This window comes from Myotis nattereri (genome assembly GCF_964212035.1).
Source record: "Myotis nattereri genome assembly, chromosome: 1".
Lineage (NCBI taxonomy): Eukaryota > Metazoa > Chordata > Mammalia > Chiroptera > Vespertilionidae > Myotis > Myotis nattereri.
In genome coordinates this window covers 84,240,783-84,264,893 of record NC_138075.1, presented here as the reverse complement: position 1 = coordinate 84,264,893, position 24,111 = coordinate 84,240,783, and the positions used below count along the sequence as shown (strand labels likewise).

The window sequence follows — 24,111 nt, the reverse complement described above, 5'->3', positions numbered from 1 at the left end:
CCATAACCTCCCCATTGGCCCTGCCCTGAGTGTGACAGTGGCAGCACCCCAAACCCCTGATCCGCCCTGCTATGTGTGTGACAGGGGGCGATGCCCCAACTCCCCTATTGGCCCTACTCTGTGAGTGACAGGGGGGAGCTCCTCAACCCCCTGAGGGGCCCTGCTCCCTGTGTGATAGGGGGGAGCCCCAACCCCCTGATCGACCCTGCTCTGTGCGTGACAGGGTATGGAGCCCCAACCCCCCTGATGGGCCCTGCTCTGTGCGTGACGGGGTGGCGCCCCAACCCCCTGATTGGCCCTGCTCTGTGTGTGACAGGGGGTGGCATCGCAACTTCCCAATCCGCCCTGCTCTGTGCATAACAGGGGGCGGTGCCCCAACTCCCCAATCAGCCCTGCTCTGAGCCCGACCAGGGGCTGCACCTAGGGATTGGGCCTGCCCTCTGCCACCCGGCAGCAGGCCTAAGCCAGCAGGGCGTTATCTCCCGAGGGGTCCCAGACTGGGAGAGGGCACAGGCCGGGCTGAGGGACCCTCCCTTCCCCCCCCGAGTGCACAAATTTTTGTGCACTGGGCCTCTAGTATATATATAAAACCCTAAGCAACCAGTCCACTGTTTGACCAGTCACTATGATGTACACTGACCACCAGGGGCAGACACTCAATGCAGGAGCTGCCTCCTGGTGGTCAGTGCGCTCTCACAGTGGGAGCGCCACTCAGCTGACAGGCGCCAGACGCCGGGCTCACTGCTGGTGAGTGCTGCTACAGCGGCAAGCTTCTCCCACCTCCGCGGCAGTGCTACAGAGCCCTGGTGGGAGGCACAGCGCAGCACCTGGCCCAGGCTTGGGCTCCTCCTAGGCCGCCTGCATCTTTGCACACTTCTACCTCAGAGATCGGGCCAAAACCAGCAGTCCAATATCCCCCAAGGGGTCCCTGTTTGTGAGAGGGCACAGGACAGGCTAAGGGACCCCACGGTGCATGAATCCGTGCACCGGGCCTCTAGTTTGTCTATAATTAAACCAGCTCCCCTCTGGCTGAGGTAGAGCTCTTTCCCTTTGCACTGAAAAGTAAAGACATCATTTCCTTGGCTCGAGCTGAAACACCAAAGATGTAATCCCAAAGATGTCTAGCCAGAGCAGAGCTAACCAGCCCAGAGCAGAAGGAGCAGTCTATCCAGAGAGAGGCCTAGTCCCAGGACCGCCTGGCCCTTGGCCCACCGAACTGCTTGCTGTTTTCACAGCTGTGCTGTATATTACAGTTGAGCTGTTTGTACTGAATAAAGTTTCCTTGGTTTCTCTTTTGAGTTTGAAGTGCTATATACAGGTTATTAGGATTTAATAAAATGTAGAACCATAGAAAAGCAATATGCATTTTAAAGGTTTACTTGTTCAACCAAGAACATTAGTTGATCACTTAATATATGCACATATACTCAGAGAAGGCACTATCTCTATTCTCTAGCAATTTTTAATGTCAGATGTAACAGATAGAGGAGTGAAGGGTGGCAGTATTGAGTGATGCGTTTTATGATACAGGTGTGACCAGGAGCCTGTGAGAACAGAGAAGAAGTCAATGGACAGCACGTGGGGTGGGCCTATGACAGAAGGCTTCCCGGTGCAGGTGATACTGAGCCGAGTTGCTAGATGGGTAAGAGTTAGCTAACTGAGAAGTGGCTACCTGTAAAACAGAAGGCAGGTTTTGTGTCAAAGACAGGACACGTTACCTCAGTAATGGCCAGAACAAAGAAACAATGTATGTTGAGAACAATGTTCTTGGCTGATTTCTCAGTATGGAGATGGATGGAATAAAGTAATTCAGTTTTCTAGCTCTCTCCTTTATTTACATAGATTTCATCTTGTGTCTCTTTCATCCTTGCAGTACCTTCCTGGCAGGTGGCATTGCTGCTGCTGCTGCAGCAGTTGTTCTGTTGTAGCCATAGAGCCCATGCCACGGAGGGAAGCAAAGGATGGCACAAGTTTTAACTGTAGTTTCCTGAGTTCAGGTCCTAAAGGACTTGTTGAGCAGGATTTAGCCCAGCCATCAAAACTCCTGCTGTCCTAGTTACAAGGAGAATAAACGGAAGATGAAGAAGGGTCTTTTTCTTTCTGAGCAGGAATGAATACATGTGAACTTCTTAATCTATACTAATAAAAGGGTACTATGTTAATTAGACCAGACATCTTCCGGACATCCTACCAGACGTCTGTCCGGATAAAGCCATGGTGGCGGGGGCTGAGGCAGAGGAGGTTAAGGGTGATCAGGCCAGCAGGGGAGAGCAGTTAGGGGGATTAAGCTGGCAGGGGAGAGCAGTTAGGGGGATCAGGCAGCAGGGGAGAGCAGTTAGGAGTGACCAGGCTGGCAGGGGAGAGCAGTTAGGGGGATCAGGCTGGCAGGGGAGAGCAGTTAGGGTGATCAGGTCAGCAGGCAGAGAGGTTAGGGGCAATCAGGCAGGCAGGCAGGCAGGTGAGCGGTTAGGAGCCAGCAGTCCTGGGTTTCGAGAGGGATGTCCTACTGCCAGTTTAGGCCCTATCCCTTCCCCCCCTACCCCCCGCACGAATTCCATGCACCAGCCTCTCGTTTCATAATAAAACATGAGGCTTGTCACCTGTATGTCTGGAATCTAACAATGCATAGAGGTATCTCCTTGAATGTTAGTAATTATATTCTAAATACCTGGAATTATGAAACATAATTAGCTTTCTGTGACCTCCCATATGTAACAGTTATAAATAATCCTATTTTAACTATGCAAAATAAAAGAGACTTATGCAACTCTATGACAAGTCAACCTGTAGTGCCTGCTGCACGGCCATGCTAAGGAATCTTTCCCATCTGAGTTCTTCCATCACTTTGAAGATTTCTAAACTCCTCCTACTTTCTAACATCATTTTTCCTCCACAGATTTGATAAGCACTCACTTCTGTTTCCTTCTAGTTTTTCTACGACTTGGTTTTTTATTTTAACGTTTTACTCTCAGGTACAAAACATGTATATTTTTATAAGTATACAAATTGAATTTTCCTCAAATAGCTAGTTACTTCTAATTGTTAATCATTCATTAAATAATTTTTCCTTGATAAATTGATTTTTGGTATCTCTTCTATCGTATTTTAAATTCATACAGAGTGCATTTCTGTGTTATCAATTCTTTCTTGTGGATCAGGAGTGTATTCCACAAAGAATACATGAGTCCTCATTTTTTATTCATTTGGGCCTATTAAAAATAGTTTAGTTAAAGTCTTTAGTTAATCTTTCTTCAGTCATCCTGGATTTGTAGAGTTCACTTCCTTCTTGAGTATATTCTTTTTTTTTTTAAGTTTGAAGACAGTTTGCTTTTAGAAAAGGTAGAAAACAAAAGTGCAATTGACTAGTTCAGCTTTTTCTGTTTGTCAGCATTAAACTGTACTTTTCCATGGTCCAGGCCTATCTTTGTGTCATTCTTTCCACATGGAACACAGCAAAAGGCCCTGTGTTCTGTTTCAGTTTTTTAAAACTTCAGTTTTTTCCTTCTCTTGCCTTCCCGGGTGGCTCTCCCTGGCCAAGCCACTGATGGCCGTCCTCTGCCCCTGTGTTGCTGGGTCTGCAGTTGGTGTGGTCTTTCTCCAGAGGACCTACCCCATCAGAGAGTTTCTGAGCCGTTACGTCCATTTCTGTACCTACCAAACCCCCTTTCTTCCTAATTAGGGTAACTTGTAATTGTGCTATCAGTCTGGCTTGTGAGATCTTTATTCCTCTTGGAGCCATATTTTTTAATAGTCTCTGGCCATGCACTTATTATTATAAAATATTTTCCCAGAACTTTCTGAACTTGCCTAATCAACATATCTAACTACTTTTTATGTTTTTTCCTATTAGCTGCTATAATCTCTGGGATGATATATTCACAGACTCCCAAGTTCCCATTATTGCACTTTACTAACATTTTTCTGGTCAGATGTGAGTTAAAAAGAGAAATTCCCCCTTTTTCCCCCCTCCAGCCATCCAAAAGAGGCTATGGTAATTGTGTCAACAAGAATTGAATGTTCTCATTGCTGGGGAGGTGTCTCCAGGTATAACACAATAAGAAGTGTGTGTTTAATTGGAACAGTAGTTTCATGATGGGAGAATCTGGTACAAAAGGGGCTTGAAGAGGCTGAGACCAAAGGACAAACAGAAATGGCCAGCCTCATAGTGTAGATGTGTGTGCATGGGAGGTGATGGAGCGGGGTAGACACATGCAGGCTTAATTTTATAAGTACTGCCTCACATCTGGGCCACAATAGCATGGAGGTGATCTGTGGTCATCTCTCAGTTATCTGCATCATGAACATTCTTGCTAACTCTCTTAAAAGTAAACAAAAGACAATGAAGTGTCAAGAATAGTTATAATTACAAAGGAATATGTAGATAATCCTATAAATTATCAATAATTTAGTAAAATCAGACCTTATAGAAATGTTTCCTCTATTCTTTTTTTAAAATCTTCAGTGATATATTTTCATGGGTTTTTAGAGTGAGAGGGAGAAGGAGAGGGAGAGGGAGAGGGAGAGGGAGAGGGAGAGGGGGAGAGGAAGAGAGGGAGGGAGGGAGGGAGAGAGAGAGAGAGAGAGAGAGAGAGAGAGAGAGAGAGAGAGAGAGAAACATCAATTGGTTGTCTTCCAATCATGTCCCAACCAGTAATGAACCCATAACCTAGGTATGTGCCCTGAGTGGGAATCGAACCCGCAGCATTTTGGTGCATGGGACTATGTTCCAAACAACTGAGCCACCCAGCCAGGGTATGTCGTCTTTTCTTTATTTCATTCTCTGCCTTTCAAAATATTTTCATCCTTCAAGAATCTGTTCCAGGCAGTCTCAGCACCCTTTCTTTTGTGTTTCTATCCCTGCATTCTTTATTAATTATTCATGGGTCGTTCTCATTTTGACTTTGAATCCTTAACAACAGATACTACTCATTTTTCTATTTCTGACGTACACTACATTACCTAGTAGGTTCTAGATGTATTAATAGCATATAACATAAATTAACTATGATGCTTGAAGGTATTAAGACTGCTTGGTTCACATGAGCTGATTTAAAAAAAGAGACATGAAAATATCTTAATTTTAAATGCTTGCTTTTGGAACTATGACAACCAGTTAGAAGTTACAAAGGAGTATTTGAGACTCATAAAAAACACTTTCTAATAATTGAAGTATCTCTGCTACGTGTGTGTATGGGTGAATGGCAAGATGCTAACTGGAGATGGTTAGGATGTTTCTCATCCAGAACACTTTAAAACAGATGAGTATGTGTGTTTATGTTGGGAGAGTGATATCCAGAAGCTATTTTCAATATTCCAAAGGCTGAGGGAAAAACAAACTTGTCCCAACAAATCTTCACAGCTTTTAAAAACTCCCCAGTGTCTTGCTTTTGGCCAGACTTACTGACTGAATGTGGTGACAATGGTTATCATGTAAATATAAGCTCCAATTGGCTGTAGTTCTGCATTAAAGTTAATTTTTATAAAAATTTAAACAACTAGTTATTGTTACTAACTCCAATTTGGATGGGGAAGGATTTCAAAAAAATGAAATCTATGCAGAAAGCATATTAATTTTTATCATTTTTCATCATGACCTGAATGAATTTAATTCTGTACATTATTTCATAGACTCCTCTCCCAAATAGTTTTTGCATTTCTGAGATAAAGGTGCATCTTACAATGATGGTGTATATTATTAATTACAGCTTTTTGTTAATCTTTCCAAGTGTCTTATAAAATAAAGATGTAGTTTGTTACTCATAGTGTTTCAATGGTCAGAGAAATATCAGAGTGGCTGAGAGAGTTTGTGTGGTATAGGTGTCAGGACTATTTGACTCAAGATCCTATGTTACCTTGGGCAGCTTCTTAATTTCTCTGAGACTCAGTTTTCTCATTTATAAAATGGAAATAATAATATGTACCTCATAGATTCCTTGTAAAAAATTGAGACCATATTTGCAATATGTTAAACTTTTATTTTTTATTATATCTGTCCCAACTTGTTATTGCCAGAAAGAGTTAATGTTACTCCCTAATTGCCAAAATTACCAGTAAAAAAATTGCTGAAAATCTTGGAAAATCTGACATGTTTTTATTTTATTATGCAAATAATTTTGACCCCCAGAAGTTATTTATTTTGCTTTGGAAGCCTCATTTCATGTGTACTGCTAACCAAACGCTTTATTCCACTTTGTGCAACAATTTATAATGAACCTTAAAAGAACTACTGATTATCTTAGAGTTTTTGGCTCAATTACCTATTTCAAATGTTCATCGACTAAGGAAAGCACGTCATTTTCTCCTCTCCTGCACTCTGGAGTATAACAATAGGCTGTGAATAGAGCAAATCAGAGAAACACAAATACCAGTATAAGGGGCACATTGTGTTCAGTTTGTAGCTCTGTCATATGGTTTTAATTTAGGTCGACTGATTGATTATAACAGACTGACAGATAGCACATTGTTCATCTCTTGGAATCTCTAGACACTTAAATATTCTTATTCTTATCTGTCCATTTGGATTCCACAACTTAAGTGAAATGGAATTACAGCATTCACTTTGTTTTCCTGTGCTAAGTGATTATCTCTGAAGTGCAGTTTTGTGATTAGGTGAGATGGCATGCATACACCCAGCTATGCTGCTTCCCCGGGGTGCAGAACAAGTACATTCATAATGAATGGAGGTTGTGCTTTGATTTCAAATGGATGTAAAACCTCACCACACTTGGTAGTTTTATTTTTTAAATGTAATTAATTATTTTAACATTAACAAGAAAATATTAAAATTGAACTTTAGAAAATGGCATTTAAACATAAGTCAAGGGTGCTAACAGCTTATGAATGTTAATCCCTTTCAAAAAGCAAATAAACGTACTTACCTGACATAAATTTGGAGGGGGGATTTACTGAAAATCTTCAGTTTCATGATTTATATTCTTCCTGATTAATTTAGAAAACTATCTATATGCAACTTGGTATTAGTATTGTCAAATTCTAATGTGTCTTATTTTGAAAAATACAGTAATTATTCAACTACTTGTCATAGTTGTTTGGTCCTTGAGGGGGTGGGGGTGGGGATGGAGAAGCCAGGAATTAATGGTTGGCAGAAAATATTTTCTTTAACTATTTTCTTTGATGTTATAAAAGCAAATTTTGTCCTTGAGTATGTGAGGCCGACTTTAAAGTGGATTTAGCATTCCCAAATTTAGACACATTTTGATCAAACCACAATAGGTGCCCAGACAGTACACAGGTTAGGATTCCACGTGGACAAGACTGGGCACGGTTATGTGGGTATAGTAACCTTGATCAGCTCCATCTTCCACACTTAACTCTCCTAGCATAGTGTTCAGTATACAGTCAGTGCTTAATGAATCTTAGTTGATCCTGTTATTATTTCCTTTATCTTTCCAATTGCGTAAAAATTATAACTTGAATAAGTTGATAGGTGATTTTCAATAATACAGCACATTAATTTGGGGTAAAGTACTTTTATTCAAGGTTCAAGGAAAAGCCAACCCATTACAATTTTAATCTTCTATTATGGTCCCGTTATATGTCCTGTGAACCCTCAATAATATTCTTTCTGGTAGAACTGATTCACCTGCCCTGATGGATGTGAAACCTTCAAACTTGTTCCCTTAATTGTGGATACCTATGTAGTAGAGAGGAATTGCCTGCTTTTTCATCCTTCACTCTGTCACACCTTGCAGACCTGAGTTAGCAGGTATTTTATAAATGTACCCAGTGATTACCCTACAGCCTGCCATCCAGGCACCAGCAGGACAACTGCAAATGTTTATTCCCCACATCATGTGGCCATTGGATATAATTCTGCCGGCGGCGTTGGGGAAGATAAGATGTACCACAGATAATACTGAAAAGAACAGTATATTGGGGCCCAAACACCTGTGGGTTGTAGTCCTATTTCTCTTTAATATCTATGTAACTTATGTAGCTTCTTTGAACCTTAGAAGTTACTTTATAATTACTGTGGGCTTCTTTTGTTTGTTTGTTTTGTTTGTTTGTCTTTCCTGCTAGTCTGGTAGGCTCTGCGAAGATGTCTTACTTCTCTTTACGTGTTTGTCCCAGGTCTTGTCCCATTGGAAGCCTTGAAGGTGCTTAACAAATGTAAATTGAAAAAGTAAGGCAAGAGGACAGACAAGAGGAAGAGAGAGGCATAGAAGGATATATTTAAGGCCTAAAATCTCCCCCAAATTCTCTTTGAATAAAAACTTTATGAAATCAAGTACACATGGGTCTGTCCTAACATTAATGGATGTTTAAAGCGTAGGGCCTGGGGAAGTCACCGTCAGTCAGACCTTCTCTTGGAGCCTGAGAAACGGAGGCAGGCTCGACCTCAGGCTCCATGGGCAAATAGGCAACAGCAGAGCTTCATCCAGCTCCTCTCACCCCAGGCCGCATCTCTGCACTGTACTGAGCAGTCTCCACATCAGGCTATGTGTGCAAAGAGGTTTAAAAGCTACGCCCTTACCCATTAGAATTTGGGGAAAAGAGGTTGTCTTTCACTTTCAATTCTTTATATCTACTTCTTGACTTGAACAACAACAAAATGCATCAGCCATTTTTATAACATCATAAAATATGTAGAAAAACATACTTAAAAAATAATTTTAGTATTCTGCATGAGTACCATAGAGAATAAATTCCAATAAGCAAGGGAAAAAATGCCCTACAGCATGAATATCATTTGCTACAGTTTATTTCTCAAAGAATGGACTGGAATTCACCTGAGTGTGTATTAAACTCTCTGTTTGGCTTATTGTTGAGGAGGCTACTTGCTTATGTTTAGCTCAGGATTTAAATGCCAACCTATAGTGCCTAAGAGCTCAAATAACTGTCTCCCCAGGAAAGGCTGCTCAGATTTCTTCTCTCTTCCAATTAGGCCCCACTCCTCTCATGTACCCATTCAGGTCATATTCCATTATACTACCTTCTGATCTAAATTCATCATAATTTTCCTTTTCATTAATATTTCTGAATCCCTTTCTGGTTCATTTACGGGAAAGCAAAAGCAAGATGTTTTTAATAACATCAGGTATTTGTACATCGACTTGAGCTATCCTTTCATTCATGCTTTCTGCCAGCATTTTGGCTGTTCTCAAAGTGGCCTGCGACTGGCAAGCAGGAAGAGAAGAGCGAGAGTTGCTTTGGCACCACTTGTAAAACTGTGGTTGGAAAGAATGGAGTCTCATGGCTAAAAGCCAAGCCAGGTTGCAACTTATCTTTCCTTAACATTGCCGGGAGAGTTCTAGCTATACTTTATATTCATTATCTTGCATACTAATTACCTCCAGATCAAGGTATCCATTCAACTCATTTTCCAACTTTGCTATTTTTACAGCTTCTGCCACCTTTGAAGACTTTCAGATCCGTCCCCACGCTCTCTTCGTGCATTCGTACAGAGCTCCCGCTTTCTGTGACCACTGTGGGGAGATGCTGTGGGGGCTGGTCCGTCAAGGCCTCAAATGTGAAGGTAAGGTATTCCTTCCCCAACCGAGCGGAACACAGGCTGGAGTTATCTGCCTATGTTGTGCCATCTACAACAATGTCTTCTTCCCCTCAGATGTCTCCCATGGACCTGGGGGTGCATGAATTCTTCTGTTCATTCCTTTACACTCCCAATCTTCAACATATTTGCTCTGATTAGGAAGCCCTATTCTCACCTATTTTCCCTATACTGTATGCGTATGTTTCTTTTGTGTTGGTTATTTTGGCAACAGACAAAAAATAAACTTGGCATCTTAATTCAGATCTTGGAATAGTAGACATGCGATAAGTGTTTGTTGAAGTGAGCAGATATTCAGGAAGTTCATCAAACCATCCCAGGTCATTCTGCTATTGAGTGGCGGATTCCAGCTTGTATACCAGTATCATAGTTTTATCACCCTCTGTGGAAAAACCCCTTGAACCTGTGGAGCCAGGATTAAAATCAATGTAGTTCAGAATTTGTGCTGTTTTGTGATTAATTTCCCTATGTGTCCACTCACATTAGAACTTGTGGCAGCTGGAAATGGCTCAGGTAATCTCTTCGGAGCTTTATTGCTGGATCCTTCAAAGCCAAAATCCATTATATCAGAGGACATTTCAAAAAAATGGTAATCACAATAGTTGCTGAGCTCATTCAATAAAATCAGAATTCAAAACCCAGATTACTTACAGATTGGGAAAATAAATCAGAAAAAGCGCAAAAGAAAATGTGAATTTCCAAGTAGCCCCCAGAGAAATGGAAGCAGTACTATTGTAAAAAAAAATTCAAAATGTACAACTGAAACTAGCATAGCTTTTATTTTATGGTTGAACAAAAGCCATTTTTATTTTCTTTTTCCAGGATGTGGCCTGAATTACCATAAGAGATGTGCATTTAAAATCCCCAACAACTGCAGTGGCGTGAGGCGGAGAAGACTCTCCAATGTTTCCCTCACTGGGCTCAGCACGGTCCGCACAGTGTCTGCTGAGCTGTCCGCCAGTGTCCCGGATGAGCCCCTTCTGGTAGGGCCTTCTGTTCATCCACTCCCCCTTCATGTGAGAAATCTGTGGGACAAAGTGACAGCAGTGTCAGCCAAGACAGTGCCCTCCCTGCAAGGGGCCTGTGCTGTCGATTGCTCAAGGCTTCCTCACACGTCCAACAGCTTTGAGTTTGCTTTTATCTGTGAGTTTACAAAATGTGTGAGGTTTCACTGTGGTCACAGGGCCAGAGCAGCACAAACGGATGTGTGAATTTTACAAAACATAAGTTTGTCAAAATTTGGAAAATAGAGATGAGTGATGTTTTTCTCTGAAGGTTATTAAAGTCCTTTGTGGCATAGCTGGATATTTATTCGGGGAGAAAATTTGAAATGTTCTCTTAATGCAGGGGTGGGGGATGTCCAGCCCGTGGGCCATATAAGGCCCTTGAAATCATTTGGTCTGACCCTGCCAAGGCATTAGGGATTAGTTAATTAAAGGTTGACCAAAGATAGCAGGCTAATTTCTAAGTTGATAATTTTGGATGGCCTGTGATTGATGCTATAAATATCCAAATGGCCCTTGGCAGAAAAAATGTTCCCCACCCATATCTTAATGGAAGTATGAAAGTATTTAATTGCATGGCATTACTAGCATACATTCCAGTGTATGGTCGGAATGACGCTATTGACAAATGCTGTGAGAAAAATAGCACTTAATACATTAAAGCATTCCATTAGCTCTAAAATATGTAATTCAGTGACATGGCTTAAATATTATTCTTTAGGAAAATTACATTTGATTTTTCAAACATTGAAAACAAAATAAAAATTGTGGTAATGATGTGAATTATTTAAAATAAGAATGTTTTGTTTTTTTCTGAAATTAGCTAATCATGTGAGCCTTTAAAATTCCCGTATCTATTCTATTCTCCAATGGATTTTACAAAGAACTCTTTATAATCTAGCTGTTGTAAAATTTAATTAAAGAAAACAATAAAAAATTACTACAGCTTTTAGGTTAAATAAATCCTTCTTGGAGTGGAGAGTGGTGATACAGATTTAAGATACCTAAAAAGTTTTATTAATTAGCTTTTTGTTTGAAACATATTTTATTGTGATCTCTATATCACTTTAATTTGTTATAGCTTAAACCAGACATATAACTCAATTGAATGCTCATTTTGATAATTAAGCAAATTTCATACTCTGTTTTGGGAGAAAGCAGGTACTAAATTCCACCAATAGCTGGAAGAATGTATTATATTTGGTAACATTCAGAATGTATGTGTGTGACTATATATTGTTTCATAAACTTATATTAATTGGAAATAGTGATGTTCTTACAGAAAGGTGCTTAAATCAAAAGCTACTTACTTTTTTTTAAATCCTCACCAAAGTGTATATTTTTATTGATTTGAGAGATAGAGGAAGGAAAAGAGAGAAACATTGATGTGAAAGAGAAACATCAATTGCCTCTCACACATGCCCCCAAACAGGGATCGAACCCACAACCTTTTGGTGTACAGGATGATGCTCCAACCAACTAAGCCACCTGGCGAGGGCAAAAGCTATTTATTTTTCCAAATAACTCTTCATGTCACCTTCCCAACTCTGAAGTTCCTTGATGTAGTGTGAATTTTTATAAGTTGTGATTTTTACAAGTTACAACAGCTGCTTTTGCTTTTAAGGATAGTAACTGAGAGTCATACTGTTTACAGGATAAACATTTAAAAACAAGTTTAATAAATAAAATAAATTAATTGTGTATTGTTTTCAGTTTTACCAGAAAAAGTTTTTTTAAAAATTATTTAATATCTCACAAGAAATCTAAAGCTCTAAAGTCATTCATCATTAGAATAGATTAGGATCGAGAATGATTAATGCTGAAGATTCTTTTTTGTAAATCTAAGCCAACTTTTTATAACATATACACATATAGATGTGTATATAAATACTTCAAAACATTGTATATAAGTTAAATTTTATAAGTATGGATTAAATTATACATTTAAATTATCATATTAATGCATATATGTATAAATATATAATTTATATATAACTGTAGTTTAGGTTACATAGCTATAGTCTTTAACATGGGTTTTCATGTTTTAAACCACATTATTTAATTGCCTATTTAACCAAATTAAATAATTATTTAATTTTTGAGATACCTAATTCCAAGTTATATTTTACAACAAATGTTGGAATCACTAGTGTTTTTTTACTGGATGCACATTTTTGTAGTAGAATGCTTAACTATATTTTTAAAGTATACTATTAAAAATCATACTTTAACTTGTCTGTCAAGAATGCTTATAAAATTGTGATCAAATCAGATACTTATGGACCATAAGATACTTTGAAAAATATTATCATAAATGTTCATAACCTTGTATGAGATGCCCTGCAGGTAACTGTCAATGAGAAATGCCTCTGGGAATAATGTGTGACACTGACACAGCGGCTCCCAGAACTGTTTTCTGTACATCAGAGCCCATTGTACCCTCATGAGTGCATTTGTGTCTCTTTTTATCCAATTTCTGAGGAGAGAGGAAACGTTGGCTCACCTTGAGGAGGCCATGGGTTTCCCAGTTCTGTGGGCCATGCCTTGGCTCCTTTTTATAGGGCAAAACTACCCTGCTTTACCCAGGCATGCCTGGCGTACAGTGAGCATGTCCCTTTTTATCCCTAGGCAAGACATGAAAGGCCAATAACCCAGTAACTATAGTTTAAAATTTATAGTGCATGCTTAGTCACAGGTAATAGCATGGCAATAATAATTAAACCTATTCGTTTTGTATACCATAAAGGATATTTCCATTACTGAAAAGGATAATGGCATTGTTCATTAATGCCACCAGATCACCCATATTGCAAGTCGGCCATGATTGGTATATAGATTTCTCTCAAATGTGAGAAAATGATTTTTCTCTTCCCTACTTGATTCCCTATTTTGACTACAAAATCTCCACTTCACATACAGATGAAGATATCGGTAATTTCATTAATTTGTCCATTTTCGGCACATAAGTTGAATTTCCAATTTCAATCATGTTGCTCACATAGGAAGAGAGGATAACAACACAGGTTATATGACGAGCTCTATCTCTCATCAACTCTGGCAGTAAACTATCAATTATACTAACCATAAAGCAGTTCATCTTTTAAGAAAATCCAAAATGTAGTCAATTTATGGCAGATAGCTATGTAGAGGTGTATATCATTTTGTAAATCATCACCATTATAAGAAAGAAACAAGAAAAATGCAGCAGATCCTTAAGTTGGACTCACTAATATATTGTATCATTGCATGTAAATAGACATATTGAGATGATATCCATTTTAGAGACTTTTAGACAGTTGCAGAAGAGAAGTTAGAATTAAAGGATCTTGTCATTTCATTATGCTTTACTCATCTTTTTATTTACAATTATTCTTGTGGTATATGGGAAAAGTTAAAGCCATTTGACACCATGCTTATCAAAAAGACTGTATGAAGAAGCTGGTATCAGATCAGCTGCCCTGCAAAGGACAGTTATAAAAGCTGAGTAAAATATAACAAAGAATAAAACAATATTTAAAGGTACCCAAGAGCACCTCACAATCAGGATTCTGAGGGACCAATGTGTCAGAAAGAAGGACACCACAGAGTGGTCAGTGCACAGGACCGCCCCCCACAGCAAGCAGTACCAGGCTCAAACTATCAGTACTGCTGAGTTTGAGGACCCCTGATGCAAGACAGAGCTGGAGAGTCTCCCAACATTTTATACAGCCACAGTTAAGACAATGTGGTATTACACAAGAATAGAAAAATAAATCAATGAAATAGGATAGAGAGAGCCCAGAAACTGCATGGTTTATACAGGTCTACTGATTTATGACGAGAGTACCAGTACTGTGAGAAAATGATGCTCTTTTCAACAAATAATGTTGGGACCAATACAAACATATGTACAAGAATTTGGAGTAGAAAAGGCTGTTTTAAACAGGACTCGAATTACTGTTGGCAAGAGGAAAAGATTGATCAATTGAACATTATTAGAATTAGGAAGTTATTTTTATTAAAATATACCATTGAATAAGCCAGAGACTAGGAGGATATGCCATTAAGCAAGTTACAAAATGGGAGGGTCTTTAATGTATATGTTGTATGATAAAATATGCAAATTGACCGAATGGAGGAATAGCTGGTCGCTATGATGCGCACCTACCACTAGGGGGCAGACACTCAATGCAGGTGGTCAGTGTGCTCCCACAGGGGGAGCACTGCTGAGCTAGAAGCAGGACCTAAGCCGGCAGGCGGACATCCCCTGAGGGGTCCCAGACTACGGACTGCAAGAGGGCGCAGGCCGGGCTGAGGGACCCTCCCTTCCCCCCAGTACATGAATGTTGTGCACTGGGCTTCTATAATCCTATAAAAAAATAAATTAGAATGTATAAAAAAATCTGTAAAGATGTTAGAAGACAGACAACTCAGTTCTGTATAGGCATAATATTTGAACACTTTACAAAAAAAAATAGCCAGTAAACATGAAAATATACTTTACATCATGTATGTACTTATCAAGGAGACTAAAGTTAAAAAATCTACAGTTTTTCCTCAAAGTGCAAAAGTTTATTCGACACCAGAAATATCACTGTTTGCAAAACACAGTCACAAATTTTTAAAAAAATATTTTTTTTATTGATTTCAGAGAGGAAGGGAAAAGGAGGTAGAAACATCAATCAAGAGAGAGACACATTGATCAGCTGCTTCCTGCATTACCCCCACTGGGGACTGAGCTGCAACCCAGGCATGTGCCCTAACCAGGAATCAAACGGTGGCCTTCTAGTTCATAGGTTGATGCTCAACCTCTGAGCCGCACAAGTCATGCATTTTTGTTATGAAAAAGAGTCAACTCTATTTTAGTTTTGATTTGTTTTTTAGTTAAAAGAGCTGCTCAAGGTTTGAAGGAACAGCGATGAAAAAGAACATATTCGTTATAAATTACCAGATATGTGTTGTCTATTTAACCAAGATTTTTCTTATATTTTTCATTGATATTCCTTCTCCTCATAAAAGCATTCAGAATAGTTTTTCACTTTTGAATTATATTTCAACCCGGAATGAAATCAGACAGAAAACTGATATGCAACAAAGACTCTAAAATGAACAAAGAATGCATGGGACATGTTTCTCTCATTATAACTCTAAGCCCGTATTGGAATTTCCAGGTTTGTAAACCACTGACTTATTCTTGCCAGTAGGCAGAAAGCAATAGTGTAACATCTGATTACTTTAATGACATTTTTCTTCCTTTCCCCATAGAGAGGATACATTATTGTGAAGAAAATCTAATCTTTGACTTAAAGGTCAAAAATGCTTCCTTCTGTCTATAATTTATTTTCAACAAGGTGAAAGAACAGTCTGTCATCATTGACACTATGGCAAACAGTATTTTTTTTTTGCCTTTACTAGCTCACAACTGTAAATTGTTTTTGTAACCTTGAGTTTGTATCTATAATCCTATTGAAATGTTAAAAAGTAATTTCCAACCCAGCTGTTTGTGTTGCCACAAAGACTAATTAGTATAACAGTTCGCTTTCTCTTGAAAACAAACCTATATAGAACATTATTGAGTAATGTGCATTGCTTTCCTCCAATAACACTATATTTTTTTTTGTCTTTTTCCTCCCTTTATTCTGCTCCTTTGCCTGCTTTTTGCTTTTACAACTTGATCTCTAAGTCTCCTCTGAGTCCTGGCTTTGAGGTATGTACTAACTCTACCATCTTTGCAGGCCAACATTATAACATTAGGTTGTTATCAGACAATTATCTGCATTGATTCTATGAATCAGGTCAGAACTTAGCTCAAAATTGTATGTCAACTATCATTTAAAAAATATTACCCGAGAATCCAATCTATTGAACTGCAAAAAAAGAACATATTTTTGTTGTTGTCTTTTCTTGTTGTTCAAGTTTTCACCGTCCTCAACAAGATGAAGAGCAGTGCAGGCATTAGGGCCATAGGTCTTGAACTGTTAGATAAAATTTTGCCCGCAGGTAAACTTGTAACTTGATCCCATAACATCGGTGTCTTTTGCATGAAACTGAGCAGACCAGACAGGGTACGGTCAGCACTCACTGTATTCAGTAGCATGTCAACTGAAATGTATGCATATTGGAACTGTGTCCTGATGCCAGGTAGCACAGAACCATGTAAAGGGAGGTCACCATCTCAATATACACAGGTTTTGGTTGGCACAAATCAAGGCCTGCCTGAAAATGAATATAACTTTTTAAAGAAAGGAACTTTTAATCCTTAATGGATTATCACAATCTAATTGCTTTTAAAGGGTGGTATGCACGTGGATATTGCAGGGTCTTCATCCAAGAATAACTTTATATGGAAAAGACACACATTTCCTTCATAAAAGGTTTTCATTAAGTCCTCCAAAATTGGCCTTTTATCTTTCCTAAGCAATCAATAACCTGAACATGGAGAAGGGACATTTAGGTCAAGCGTTCGCATAGAGTATATATACAATAGTGCTCTTCTTAAGAGAAGTTGTTTTGACCGATTGACTTGGTAATATTTAGTTTTCCTTATTTCTTTACCTCTTGCAAATTGTATTGTTATTTTCCCTCGTGAGACTATAAATTTCAGATACCTTTATTAGTGTTCATTCTAAGACGGTCTTGTTAAGGTAACTCTAACAAAGGAAGCTAATGAAAACACAACCAGAACATATTCTGGGTCAAGTAAAATTGGTAAGTCAAGATACCTTGATTTATAACCTGTAAAATGAAGAAATCTCCTTCAATAATAGTAAATTCCTATGTTTATAAATTATCCTAGGTAAAATGGGCCCTTCTTAGAAAAGTACAGGTGAAAGCTCAATAAGTATAATTTTTTATATTCTTGTAAATTTAAATGTAATTTACAATGCCTTCCAGATAGAATTTTAGTGAAGTAGTATCTTTCCCTTTTAATCATCCTTTGTGACTAAAGCCAGGGACAGAGTGTGTAAAGGAGTGACCAGTGGTCTGCTTTCCTGTGGAAGTCGTACAGCTTAATGGCAGCAAGGCCTCCACATGGTAACTCCTGATAAGATACGATGCATTTTGTGCATAAGCTTTTGTTCTTGAACTTGTTTATACCTAGTGTGTTAAAAAGGCAACAAACTTTTCCCCTCCTCTTTATAAATGTCTTGGGGGAAAACAATGCATAAAATTTGATGAAATTTTTAGAGAAATATTTTAGTGACAATTATGATTGCAGAGTTATAGAAATCTGGTCACGGTTCCACGTTCAGCATGTTTTGTGACTCTAAGATGCACAAGTGTGAACTTAGGTCAATGATCTGCCCTCATGGAGCTTCATAAATGGACAATATGCAAATAAATATATGTCTTTGTCAGAACTTCCTGGTATTGCATCCCAATGCTGTATATTAATTTATTTAATCTACTGATTAGGTTTTCATTTTTAATTTTAAACAATGTGAAATAAGCATCTTTGTATGTATTTTTTACACTTTATGAAAAGTATCAGTTGATTTCTCAGTAAGCATTTCTGAATTATTTGTAAGTTATATATATCCTTAGAAGCGAAATGACTAAAGCATTTATACTTATTTTTTGCTAAATAGTTCTTCAAAAAGTGATAAAAGTTTTAATATATAAATCTGATGATGGTGTAGGAGTTTCTATTTCTTCATACTCTTCCCAACAACACATTTTGTCAATAGTTTTTTAAAAAATTTATTAATTTCTTCAGAAAATATATCTATACTTAACATAATTTTTATTGGAAGATAAACAGCTTTTCATATATTTATTGACTACTTGTTTTTCATCTATGGAGAATTGCCTCTTTTCCTAGTGAGATGATTCTTGGTTGCTTATGTGTTATGACAGGAATCCTCTGTCTGTTATTCTATGATAGAAGTATATTTTCAGTTTTATTTATATTTGTGATGTCTTTTCCCATACTAACATTTTTAGATGGCGAAGAAATATTTTCACTCATTTTCTTATTATTTATAAACTGTTGAAAATAAATCAATATGAGCAGATTAAACATCATATTTTTGTTAAATTATTGAGGAGAATGGACTTTTCTTGAAGTAAAGTTGCTAAAGTCAAGGTAGAAAGTGAAGCAGAATATGAAACTCGTGTCCTTTGCAACTGCAGCGCACAATTGATGACAATTTTTTATAAAATGTAAGTTAGGCCTGTGGAAATGTATTACAATTTAAGAACATTGCTGAAGTTATTTTAAGTGTTTTAAATGTCCTTTAAGGATGTATTTACTGTCATAGCTTTGAGGTTAAGAGACACAACAAGAATATTTTTGGTGAAACTAAATTATTCTAGCCTAGTAGTCTTTTTGGTAATTCTTAACAATCAGACTGCTTTCCAGAAATTATTAGGAAATAAATTGCTCATTGCAAAAGTTTTCTCTGTGTTCAACTATTTTATAACTTCACTTTTTCGCATCCTTTAGTTTTTATGAAAGTTAGACAGTATTCAGTTTAACTCTTTTATGTTAGGGTACATATTTTGTAAATAATAATATGCCGTAAACTGCTATTATTTTCATAAAGTTTACTGACTCACATTTAATTAACACAAGCATTGTACTAAAAGGAACTCTTGGCTACATACTTTCCTAGAAAATGACTCATTTATTTACTGTTTTGTTCATTTAAAAATTATAATGAAGATAATACTAGTATTGCATTTTCTATTTATAATTGGATATGATCCTGATATGCTTTCTAATAGTCAAGGTAGATTCTTTTCAAATGAACAAATGATTAAAAAACACACAACTATTTCTAATTCTGAATTAAACTATGATGATATTTCTGGCCAAATGAATATTTTCCAGAATATTTTCCAAAGTAGCAAAAGTCTATATAGCAGTAGAGACTTTAATTGTTGCTTTTGTGTTCTGGAGTTCCAGGAATCCTGGTGATTCATCTGAATTAAGAAATCATTTTTCCATTTAAATATGCACCATGACATCCATATAGTGCATTTGCCAGACATTGCAAAATTTCTTTTGTTGATTGTATAAACTAGTTTTCCAAAGTCAAACCTGGGCAGTGTTTAACCAAGAATTCCTTAACCCACATCTCTCCGCCCCCTGAGAGTCAGATGTGCAGTGGTGGGTTTGTGGGGAAGGAACCCTTCCGTAGAATTAAGAGTGTGCGGTCTTCTTTCATGTGCTAATAATCAGCTGTTGGCTGATTTCATTCAGCGTGTCTGGTTTGTTACATGTGCACTCATGCTATGAACAAAAACTTCCAGATCAGATGTGCAATTCTAACTATGAATACTGCAGGAGATTTCCTCATGAACGCCACTGGAGCATGGGGGCATCGTATAGCACTTACCTGCACTTAGAAACAAGTAGGTCTTAGGAACAAATGGATCTTTAATGAAGGCTGGGCTCCCCTCAGAAAAGGTACCAGGGCTTCCATCACATTCCCCACAAGCCATGTCTGAAGACACAAAACATTGCTTTCTATCTTAAGATTACAAAACACCTCCCCCTGCCCCGTGCCTTATTACCAACAATAGTCCTATCATAGTCATTTACTTAATGACCATCAGTATCCATCTAATGTCAGGCCAGACCTGGCCAGATTTCAGTCCCGCCTCCTTTAATTCCTGACCAATCATGAATACTGAGCTCCTGGCTGAGTAATATGAAAAAAAGATTGCTCATCTTCACTTTGAGAGTGTACGTGTCCTCAACAATGTCCCTACCCTGCCCTGGCCAGCATGGTAAAGTGGTTAGAGAGTAGGCCCATGCACTGAAGGGTTGCAGGTTCTATTCCTGGTCAAGGGCATGTACCTGGTTTGAAGGCCGATCCCAGCCCTGGTTGGGGTGTGCAGGAGGCAACCAATCAATGTGTCTCTCTCAAGTCGATGTTTCTCTCTCTCTCTCTCTCTCTCTCTCTCTCTCTCTCTCTCTCTCTCTCTCTTCTCTCTTTCTCTCTCTCTCTCTCTCTCTCTCTCTCTCTCTCTCTCTCTCTCTCTTCCCTCCCCCCCGCTTCCTCCCTCTCTCTCTGAAAAATCAATGGCAAAATAACCTCCGGTGAGGATTAATTTTTAAAAAGAAGAAATAATAAAGGAGTGTGAGGAAGGTAGAAGATGAATTGGTACTATAAATTAGACTTTTAGAAACAAGAAATAATTCAGCTTCTAAAATTTTATCGGTTTCAGTAATATTTAGATACATTATTTTACTTGATCCATTAGACCTGGTTTTCTGGTATGATCAAATGAATTCTCTCCCTTCTCAAGAAGAGTGAAAGTGGTGTTATTTTTATAATAAATGCAATGAAATGGAAGCCAAAACAATGAAAAAAATAACCCAGGTTGGGGTGGTATCACCCCAGCTTTGCATTGAAAATATCCCTGAGTGATATGATTTCATTGAGTTAGTGTTTTTCTGTATTTTTAAAACTCAATTTTTGGGGGTAGGTAAAGGAAAAGTCTCATCGTTTCGCTCTCTTTTTTAATTGAGTTGCATTAAAATGTAGCCCTTTCTATCATGTTGTTTCAGAAGCATGTGTGGTCATAAATACAATGCTTCATGTTCTCCATTGACTGTTACAGGCTGAGGTTCTAGAAAATCTGCAAGTTATCCTTCGGGGCCACTTTTGAAGGGAGAGGCTCCAACCTTTGTAGCCGCGGACTGTTCATGGCACGCGTTTCCAGCTTCCCCTCGGTGTTTCCAAGGCGGTGTTCAAGGGCACAGCGTTTTTCCGAATTATTTCATTGAGCTTTCCAGTGAACTCACGATCCCAGGCCAGGCCCCTGTCCATGTTAGGCAGGATGAAATACCATGGAAATAGTATGTTCCTAAAATTGCTATTGCTGGTACTTCTCCATAATCTGTTTTACCACCCCATTCATGTTTAGGTGTAGATCAAATCTGACATTTGAAGCCCCAAAGTAGAAGTTGTTGACATGTAAATTTATTGTCTTCCTCAATAGAAATGCTTCTTTTTTATCGTGTAGAGTGCATAGCATTAAGGTTGCATTGCTTTCAGTAAAAAAGAGAGGTACTCTTCTGTTATGTCTCCCTTTTCCGCTGGACCCCACAGATTCATGGGATGTTAGTAACTGACATTTTGAAAGAACAATGCCTGTAATTTGCAACAATTCGCTTAACAGTTCTTGTGCTTTTCCTGCAAAGGGAGGTTCACTTAAGAAAATAGTAAGGTTCCTTTACCTTTCATTTCTATTTACTTGAAGAGGATGGAAACAATGTAACTTTCAAGACTACTTTAGCACTTAGCAAATCCAGATCACCTTGTATTCTTTTTTTTTCTTTATTGATTAAGGTATTACATATGTGTCCTTATCACCTTGTATTCTTAATGAGATTATATGTTATTACTCTGTCAGCTTTCCCCAATTGCTACGAACATGAAGAAATGGATTCTCCACTCTAAAATACAGCATCGTCACCACTAAGCAGGGGGCATACTCCCCCCCGCCCCTCACCCTGTAGCAATGCTTTTTATTGGTATGAAAAGGTGTAGATGAGCTTTTACTTATGCTCTGTATTTAGGGTATCCAATTGAGGAGCCAAACTCATTTATAAATCTGCCACACTTGGCAGGTAGTTCAAGGGATATAGGATCAGAATCATAGAGGAATAGCACTGAACAATCTGAAACTCATCCAACACCCTACCTGCTACTCAGTGAAATGCAGGACATGGAAACATGGGTGTTTCTATGTGATCTCCATTCCCTGGGGGTCTTCAAACTTGTCCATTGCCCAATAAATCATTCTGGATATTCCCTGACTTCCGATTGAGGAGTAGTGTGTAGTGTTGTTGAAAGGAGCCGATTATTTATTTTTACTTCAGAAAGTAGTCTGTATCATACTGGACATTCACAATGCTGTTTTACTAGCAGTGACTATGAGTAGGGTTAGATAATCATTTCCAAGTGAGATAAAGAGGTTTCAGAGTGTACAAAAGACAGTTCTAAGCAGTTTGAAGATTGGGAGCGCTGAGTCGTCTTAAGCAGAATAGTAATGGCCAATAATACCGAACATGGTCATTGCATGGCAAGACTACTTCAGTGTTCACACCAAATGTCTTCCTCAGGAAACTCTTTTTCCGAATGTCCCCTGCACTTCCTCCATCGATGTGGTTTATCTTTTCTCCAAACCTTCGTATATATGGGCCCTTGTTCTGTGTGAGGCAGTATTGCAGCGGTTGGTGATACAGTAATGAACAGAATAGTTAAGATCCTCTCTCCATGGAATTTACATTCTTTTGAAGGGCTACAGTAAAAAACCAATAAGCAAATAGGTAATAAGACAGTTGCAGACTGCAGTATTGACTCAACAAGAGACAGGTGATGTGCCAAAGAGTGAACAGGGAATGGTCAGTAAGTTAGGTGGCCTGGAGGTCTCTTGGAGAAGGTGCCATGTGAACTGAAATTTGGAGAATAAGGCAAAACCATCCGAAAGAGCACATGCTACTGTGGATAGTAACAATTACGTTGTGTCCAGAATTCTGCTAGATAGTAAATTCATTGGGCACAGAGAATAATATTTAGGGTCTTTATATGTTCTGCAGCATCTTAATTGGGCTTTGAGGAGGGGTTTGCAATGGAAAACACTTCTACACTTCTTAAATCAGATAGAGCCATCTCGATGGCAGTAGGAGAGAACTAGTATAAGGTTTGTTCTGCATAGTTCTTTGCATGTTGTTAGTTCAAAATGCTAGGTATCTTAAAATTCCTGGAATAAAGGACTAAGTATTTGGTTGCATCTGTTTTCACACAGTTGTGCTAGTACCTGAATAGAAAAGTAGGCAGGCAGCTGAGTGATGCTTATACAATAGAAGCTGTTTATTCAGTTAGTCATTATGTTCTAGAAAACATGTGTGACTCATATGCTATCCTCTGAGCACAGACAGACTGGTTCAAAGGCTCTGCAGTAGGTCAAGGTTACAGGATTCACAATATTTTCACATTGCATTTTGGCGTGTAGAATATACTATTAATTATCTTCACTGTTTCCTATGAACTCTTCCTTCATGACTTAAATGAGGAGAAGAAAATACTTTCTATTTTTATATTGGTATAAAACCAGGGAATATGAAAGCTGGGAGGGACTATGGAGAGAGAAATCATTGTTATCAGCCAGAGCAAGAATATCTGAATTCATAGGTCTGGAACTTTACAAGCTGTATGATCTCTGACAAATGACTTAACCTCATTGGGATTTGGTTTCCTTCTCCGTAAAACAGGCATCATAACATGAGTGGTCATGGGGTTTAAATGAATTAATGCATGTAGAGGGATATGAAAAGAGTTTGGCACATATGAAAGTTATAAAAAGTGTGTTATGCCTAGTTCAAAGGTCAGACTCCCCATGAGCTAAATTTGTTACCCAAATAAGTTGACTGGCAAAATACTTCAAATTTTTTTACAGTTGCCTATATTTTGAAATGGAGTTATTTCATAAAAAAGTTGGATTTTCTGCTTCTTTTGAAAAACTAAGAGGTCTGGAGGCGCTGGGTTTACCCCCTCACATGGCAGCTATTAGCAGTGTTTGAGCAGTGGCCATCCCTTTTATATTGAGCCCATCCTCTCCAGTTTACTCTAGTCCACACCA

The 24,111-nt window shown here is 38.4% G+C and overlaps 1 protein-coding gene across 1 annotated transcript in view; it reads left to right on the top strand.

The window, feature by feature from the left end:
• The window catches only part of PRKD1 (protein kinase D1), a 305,237-nt gene that overhangs the window by 217,406 nt on the left and 63,720 nt on the right, over nt 1–24,111 (top strand). The window contains exons 3-4 of the mRNA XM_081110724.1: nt 9,365–9,496; nt 10,352–10,512. Of these exons, the coding sequence (XP_080966850.1) occupies nt 9,365–9,496; nt 10,352–10,512 (293 nt within the window). The remainder of the gene's footprint in view (nt 1–9,364; nt 9,497–10,351; nt 10,513–24,111) is intronic.